The sequence below is a fragment of the Gracilinanus agilis genome, chromosome 2 (genome assembly GCF_016433145.1).
Source record: "Gracilinanus agilis isolate LMUSP501 chromosome 2, AgileGrace, whole genome shotgun sequence".
Taxonomy (NCBI): domain Eukaryota; kingdom Metazoa; phylum Chordata; class Mammalia; order Didelphimorphia; family Didelphidae; genus Gracilinanus; species Gracilinanus agilis.
This window is the reverse complement of record NC_058131.1, coordinates 323,465,739-323,474,112: the sequence shown is the minus strand read 5'-3', so window position 1 is coordinate 323,474,112 and position 8,374 is coordinate 323,465,739. Positions and strand designations below refer to the sequence as shown.

The following is an 8,374-nucleotide window of genomic DNA, read 5'->3' as shown; positions in this document are numbered from 1 at the left end:
TGTGTATAAGAGACAGAAGGAAGGAAGGAAGGAAGGAAGGAAGGAAGGAAGGAAGGAAGGAAGGAAGGAAGGAAGGAAGGAAGGAAAGAAGAAAACAGTTGTAATATGAAATCTCAAAAATGTTAAAGCTGTAGAAAGAAAGAGAGAGAGAGAGAGAGCAAGAGAGAGAGAAAGGAAGAAAGAAAGAAAAGCTGTTTTTACCTTGTCTCTATTTGAAGTATTATCCCAATCCCAGTGTATTTTGTGTTTATATGAGCAGATGTGGAAAGGTTGCACAGGGGGTCACACAAGACTAAATGTGGTCTTGTGGTTAAAAACTCTCTGCCCCTGCTCTTTGGTGGAATTTTCAACATTCTTGTTATAGTACAAAATTCACTGTTTTAAATTCTAAGTCAGTGTTTTCTCTCCATGCTTAGTGGAATATATGGGGGCTTTTCAATTGCTTTTGTGCACATTTTTTAGGTTTCTGAAACAGAAAAAGACGTTGTCCTCAAACAATTAAGTGGTAAGATACAACTCCTAAATCAGTTACGTCAGGAAGCAATGAATCTAGAAATGCAGATGGAGAAGCAGAGTGCAGAAATAACAAAAAAAGAGATGGAAATAAAAGATGTGGAAAGTGCCCTAGATAATCTAGATCACACAGACCCAAGACATGTAAGTAAGTTAATAACTATATTAATAATATTTGAAAGCAATATGAATATAGCTGATGTTTAACTTTTCACAATTTATAGACATGGGTGCAAGGAATACATTTAGTGAGTAGTAGGTTTAACTATTACAATCACAATAGTAACCAATTTGGATTTTTATTTGCTTTGCTAGAAAATTAAAGGGTTGAATCAGATTTTTCTAAGGGTCCTTCTGGCTCAACATTTTGTGGTCTGTGTTCCAGCATTTTGCATTCTAATATTTTTTTCTCGATAGTCAGTGTTCTAAGGTCTCTTCTGTTCTAAATGTTAGATTTGGTAACATAACCTAATACTTATGTATACCCTCCAAATCTCCCTTTCATTCACCCTCTTTTTTCTTTCTCTTCCCTTCTTTTCTCTATGAAGATGGTAGAGTTGAAGTGGCAGGGAAGCATCTTATTATCTCTGAGGTTCTTTCTCAGCTAGTGTTCCAAATTCTAACAGTCTGTTCTAAGGTCTTCTATATCCATCTTTTAAAACCTAACTCAAACATCAATTTCTTCATAAAGTCTTCCTTGATCCCTTGGTGTGAATTCAAGCCTTCTCCTTCAGATTCCACATAGCACATTGTTTATATCACTTTATCATATTTTTTCTATAATATTGTGAGTTACAGTTATCTGTGTTTGTTTGGCCCATTGGTGTAGATACTATATTATATCTAAATGTTGCATCTCCTCCATTATCTGCTACAGTGTTGTACACACAGTAAGTTCTTAATAAATCTGGCCTAAATGACTATACAGAAGATAATTGTGTTTCAGGGATCTGAACAAATGCTGGATTTTCTAGAGAACATAAAGTCCAAGTATGGTGAATTTGAGCATGTAAAAAGGAATACCTACTATCAGAATAGTTTTCCTAAGTTTTGATGTATCTATAAGCAAGCCTGAGTGAGTGGAGATGGTGCATCTTAACTACATTAGCCCTCAGGACCTCTTTGATTTTGTTTGAACACGTGCAGATCAGTTCCGAAGTCTAAAATTTCAAAATTCAGTTAAATTCTGGCATTCCACGGACAGGTAGTAGAATGAGCACTGTACTAGGAATCCAGAAGACCTGGTTTTATGTTTGATTCCCTTGTATGGACTCATTGCACTCTTCTGAAACTGTTTGCTTGCATTCAAGATGTTATTTGCACTTCTTGCCTCATAAAGTTGGGCAGATTTTTAAAAATTCATGTAAATTTACATTAAAATGTGATGTCTTATTTAACTAATAGATTATAAACTCCTTATAAAGAGAGACATTTATTTTTCTTTATTTTTTTCTTTATCTTTATTTCCCCTACAACTCCATTCATAAATACATTTCATTTCCTTACTTTTAAACTGGATTTATGATCTCAGGAGATTTAGGGATTTCACAGTGAAAGACTTCTATCAATGCTTAAAAAAAGATACTTTCTCTGCAGCTTATAGTCTCTGAGAATTTCTTGGACTACTTAGAGGTTAAGTCACTTGCTCAATATCACATAGCTATTATATGTCAGAAGCAAGACTTAAACCCAGGTCTTCCTGACTCTTAGGCCAGTTCTTTGTCCATTCTTCCCCACTGACTCTTGATAAGTAAGCATGTGTTGAATGAATTAAAGAAGGTAGTCTGGCTTTCATTATAGATATCTATCAATTCAAACTTTTAGGTAACCTTTTATATACCTTTCTTCTATGACTGTGGTAGATGATGTATTATGCCCAGGAAAATGAATCTAGGGGACAGCTAGGTAGCACAATGGATAGAGTGCCAGGCCTGGGGTCAAGAGGACCTGAGTTCAAATCTGACCTAACATTTGTAAGAGTTATAACTAGATATTTAAGGTATGGTTGCCAGAAATCGGATTAACTCGATTTCAAATTAAAATAGACCCAAGTCAGGATGACTTTTATGGAAGTTTATTTACAATTAGGAAGATTGAAGGTAGGGAAATTGAGAGAGAGAAACTCTGGCCTAGACCAGAGGTCCAGACCAGGTAAGAATTTAGAGGCCCCAGCAAAGGGGCACAGAGGTTAATTAAATAAGGCTTCTAGTCACAAGGCCTTTTACAATTAGAGAGGCCTCCAGAAAAGCCAAGGGAGGAGAAAGGAAGTCAGCCTAACTTACCCACGTGACAATTCAGAGGGAAGCCCTCTGAGGTCTCACCAAAGATCCTTCTACACCAAGTTCCAAGCGCCAACTCCTCCATAGGAAGTTATGATCATATTTAAAAGATAGCATCTTTCATCACTTCCTGCATCCACCTCTAATTTCAAGTGGTGTAATGGCAGCCTCACCACTGTTTTGGACTGCCCAAAGGGCAGTCCCTTGTTTTTGATTTGTTACTTATTGTCCCATGTGGATTACAGACCTTCCCCTCCCCATTTAATTCTAAGTTGGGTGGGGTGACATTTTTCTGATGGCTGGAGTCTAAATGAGGATGAACTAATTCCATTTACACAGACTATAGCTGTGTGACTCTGGGCAAGTCACTTAACTTAAGTTGCCGATAGCCCTCACCACTCTTCTGTCTTAGAATTGATATTTTAAAAAGGTAAAGGAATTAAAAAGAAAAAAAGTAGAATGGAATGAATAAGGATCAGCTCAGATCTATATAACTTTCTCAAGTCCAAATAGGATTTTAAAATAATTTATGAAATTTACTATTACTTTATATTCCAAAACCTTTTATTTTACCTATAAACTTCAGTTTTTTATCTGTAAAATGGAAGTCATAGCTGCACTATCTACTTCACAAGTGATGTCATGTGGAAGGTATTTTGTAAAGGGGTACAATATAGTGGAAATGTGCATTAGATTTGTAGTCATAAAACATAGGTTCATATCTCTGTGATAGGTGCCCTTGCTTGTAACCAGGAATACTATAAGAATTCTACCACAGAGAGGATAATCCTTGATATAATTTGCCATGGGACAACTGGCAAGGATTCTTGCTAAGGTGACTATAGTAGCTTCTAGCCTGTAAACTCCAGGGGTCTTAGCTCCAGGTTAGATTGGTGAGCTGGGAGAGGGATGTAGCTCTCCCAGAAAGTTTGGAGTACATTTGAGTCACAACATTTGGGCATTAGATCAGCAAGCATATCCAGTGATCTTCTAGCCTAATTTCTCCTTTCCCTCCCTAGTTCACACCATCATCTTTCATCATAATCCCAGACCCTTTATCTGTATCTGCTGAGAAATTAATCAAACCCTTTGCTCCCCGTTATATTGGACTCAGGTTGCTACCCTGAGTTTAGGCATTTCTTCCAAGCATCTCCTTCCCTTACATACCTCTTCTGCTGGTCCTCAGAGTCCCAGAAACTGCAAAGTACAAAGCAAAGAGCCTTGAATAGGATTCAGGATACCCGAGTTCTAATTTCCTGCTCTGCTGCTGACTCACTTTGTGACTCTTGTGTAGCCCTTTTCTCTCTCAGAACTTTTTAAATTTCTCTCTATAAAATGGATAGTGAGGATGAAATTCTTCTGGCTCTGATGTTATAAGATTCCATGGACCTAATCTGCCTGGGAGTCATTGCAGGGGATTATGGATGGGGCAGGGAAGGATGGAGGGAAGGAGGCTAGTTAACATGGCACTGATTGTATCTTTAAACTGTAGAGAAACAAAACAAAACAAAACAAAAATTGAAGGACAAAGTGATGCAAAAAAGTGACCACTCATCCCTTCCTGAAAGAAATCCAGAAGAAAAATTCAAAAAATGTCATAGACAAAATCCAAAACTCCCTCATGTGAAAAAAATATTGCAAGAATCCAGAAATAGTTTAAATACCAAGAAACCACAGTCAGAATCTCACAAGATGTGGTAGCCACTACTATAAATGAGAGGGAACTCTGGAATACAGTTTTTCAGAAGGCAAGAGAAATAGGCTTATAACCAAGAATAACTTGCCCTGAAAAGCTGAGTAAATTTCCCTACAGAGTGAAAAAAAAGTGGATCTTTAGTGGATTAGAGGACTTTCAACTATTTCTGATGAAAAGACAAGATCTGAGTAGGAATCTTTAAGTACATAAAAGTTAAGAGAAACTAGGGAGATAAATTTAACTGAGAGGTTAAAAAAGAGTGGTATGATGATCCAACTACTGGTTTCCCTTCAGAACCTTGATATCTTTATAAAGTTTTAATAAAGTTAATGAGGAAAAACAGAGGATGTAGGGATAGATTATTCTGAGATTTTAAAGAAAATGGGAGGGGAAAAAAGGGGAGAAAATGAGAAGATAAAAAATTATGCTAAGGGGCACGTAGGTGGTTTAATAGATAGAAAGCCAGACATGGAAGTGTGAGGTCCTAAGTTCATATCTGACCCCAGACACATCCTAGCTGTATGACAAATCACGTCATTTCAGTTGCCTAGCCCTTACCTCTCTTCTGCGTTGGAACTGATATTTCAATAATATTGATTCTAAGACTATAAGAATATAAGATTCAAAGTAAAGGTTTAAAAAAATTATTATGCTAGTGCAAAAAGGAGGAGGAAGAAGTAGAACTTGCTATTTTTTTAATTGGGGTACATAAGAGTATACAAATATGGTGGAAGGGGGTGAATGTATTAGACATTGGATGAACCTCACTCATATCTGAATTGGACAAAGGAGACTTGACTACACATGCAGTTTGGTATGTAGAAATGCATCAAACAACTGCAAAATAAACAGGGATAGAAAAAAGGGGATGATTAAGAGGAAGGATAATACGTAGGAAGGAATAGTCATAAGCAAAACATTATTATAGATCTTGAAAGGGGAGATTAAAAAGAAAGGAAAAAAAGAACAAAAAAGTCCTAGACTCTAAGAGAGTGGTGATTGCCTTAGATGGCCTCTGAAACAACTGAGAAATGGATAAATAAATTCAAGTATTTGAATGTAAGAGAATATTATTGTTCTATATGAAATTATGAAAAAGATGGTTTCAGAGGAAAACAATGTATAGAATAACAATATAAAGAAAATAACTTTGGAAGACTTTTATCAATGTAATGACCAACTATCTCTCCAGAGGACTTATGACATATGCTTTAAACCCCCTGCAGAGAGGTTCCAAAAGGCACAAATATTTTTGGACAAGATCACAGTATGGATTTGTTTTGCTTGCCTATGCTTATTTATCTTGAGGGTTTTTTCTTTCTCTGTTTTTGATTGGGGGGGAAAGGAAAATTGGGTAGAAAAGGTAGAGTTACAAGTAGTGACACCCCTCCCCCATTTAAAAAAGGAGAGCTTTTGAAACTTTTTTTTAAATGCTTAGAAGTGAACAAAAGAAAGTTCAGAAGGAAGCACAGACCAGCAGGGAAGTTTTGAAAGTAAAGTTGGAATTTTATATTTGGGTGTGTGTTTTTAAAGCAAACAATTTGAAATAGTTATTTATGATTTGAAATAGATTTATGATTTCGCATACATAGTGTTCTCGCTTATTTATTTTCATGTTTAAATTCAGAATAAAATGGCAAAATCAATAGCGGGAGAAAGTTGTAGCTAGGAAAAAATTTTGTCACCCTGCATCCAACCTGGTAATGAGTATTTTTATACCTAACTAGGTTAATCTTTGGATATTGGGTGTTAGTCCATCACTGATACCAAACTTAAAGCACTATGTAAATATGGATCATTTCTTGATAAAGCTTAAAAAGGTCAATCATTTTAACATCAAATCACAATCTAACCAGGTTTCCAACAGGCATCAAAATTCTCCTTTTTTTTTTTTTTTTTTTAAAGAAAAAGCTACAATTGGAAAGTAGAATCCATTTTAGCTTGTAAAGTTTTGCAAGAGGCACAGACTTCCCATGAGTAGATATAAAACATAATTTTTATTCATCTTTGTATTGAGTATTTCCCATCTAAACAAAAAGAAGCCAGCTCTTCTCAGAGCTCTTCTCAGTTAGCTGAGCTCTTTTGCAAACCCTTCACTTCATTGGTCCTTCCCCAGCTTCCTGTGTTGTGATTTAAAGCACAGAGGGTAGAGACCAACCCACAGAGGCAGTTGGTGATTGGACAAAACGTCATTGGCTGCTGCTCCTTCACTGAGAATGTGGTCTGCCGCTATAGGAAGTTACCAAGCCTCAGGTTTCTTGCAGGAATTCGGCTGACAGAGAGGGAAGTTCAGATGAAACAGAAGAAGGAATCAAGAAGTACTTAGCATACACTTCCCAGGTATCACTGTTTGTTTTTAAGAGGAGGGATTGTAGGTGTAAAGGAGATGATTCTTCCCCATGTCTCTCTCTCTCTGAAAAAGAAAGAGAAGACCGAGTTTAAGTTCCTGTTTTTTTCAGTTGTCCTTTTGTGACCTCAACAACTGCAAAAATTTCATTGCCTAGTACTGTTGTTTAAACTGTTCTCTACTGTTTTAAAAATAGAATTGATTTGCATATTGCACTACCTTTTTGTGTTGCATGAAAAAAAAGAATTTACTATTAAGCTATAAGAAGTAATGATATCTATTAGGGTATCTTTCAATGTAATTTTGTTTTTTAGTCTGAGTCGTGTGGACACACACATACATCAGCATTTCAGTCTATTAGTATACATCCCACTACAGAGGAGTAAGTAATGGCTGTTTATTTCAATTTTGTTGGTATGGATATTCCCTCCACTGATCATAACTCTTCTAAAACTATATAAGTGGTCTTTAAGAGCTGCTAGTGGATAGGAATATGATAATGTGGGAAAGAGAAAAAATTTGGGGAAAACATTTTTTGTTATTTGTTGTAATTTTTTGTTTTTACAAATTTACAAATAATTGTAATGTTATTTTAATTAATTTAAAAATTAAAAATTTTTAAATAAATTAATTTAAAAGTAATTGTTTTAAGAATTATTATTTATTACTATTAGATTGGCAGTAAATGAAATAAGTATACATTTCCCCCGTCATCTTGTCCTGTCTTGTCTCTGTGCTCATATCATTATGTTCCCCCATTCTTTGAATAGACCTCTCTTCTCCCTACTTCCATCTGGAACATCCCCTCCTTAAATTTTTCCTGGGACTTCTCCTTTGCTATTGCTCTTCTTTTATTGTAGTTATTTAAATACTTGTCCTTTTTCTTCTCGAGCATAAGGTTCTTGAGAGCAGAGGCTTATCGTTACATCTTTTTTATGTTCTTAGCAACCAGTATAGTATTTTGCCTAAAGTAAATACTATTATATGTTTTAAAATTTTAAGTGATGGGGGGGCAGCAGACATCTAAAAATTGGGTTTTCTGTTTCGTTTTTCTATATTCAAATGAATCCTAGTCTTTGAGCTATGGCTTTATTTGGACTATAATATAGCTTCACTCTTCATAGGAGTGTGATAATTTATTGTTCTGTGCTTCCGATTAGATGGGGTAGATTTTCACAGCCAAGAGAATATGGCATGAACTTTAGAGAAAACTTTCCCTGGGGATTTTGTAACCATATGAACCATTACCTAAGGGAGTCCCTTGTGCTCCCTAATACCCAAAATGGCAATTAGATACAATAGAAAGAACGCTGGACTTTTAATCTGGAGACCTTAACTCCTCTTTGCTCACTTACTCTATTGTGGTGATCATGTGCAATTAATTTCACCATTCTGGGCTCTGTGTTCCTCATCTGTAAAATAAGAATAGTAGTACTTATATTTCACTTATCACAGGTTATTATGAAGAAAGCATTTTGTAAACTGAAAAGCACTATAGAAATGTGACTTATTGCTATAATTGTGGTCTAAAGTTGGTAA

The 8,374-nt window shown here is 35.7% G+C and overlaps 1 protein-coding gene across 1 annotated transcript in view; it reads left to right on the top strand.

The window, feature by feature from the left end:
• The window catches only part of CNTRL (centriolin), a 94,209-nt gene that overhangs the window by 30,877 nt on the left and 54,958 nt on the right, over positions 1-8,374 (top strand). Inside the window, exon 12 of the mRNA XM_044664264.1 lies at positions 463-657. Coding sequence (XP_044520199.1) covers positions 463-657 — 195 coding nt within the window. The remainder of the gene's footprint in view (positions 1-462; positions 658-8,374) is intronic.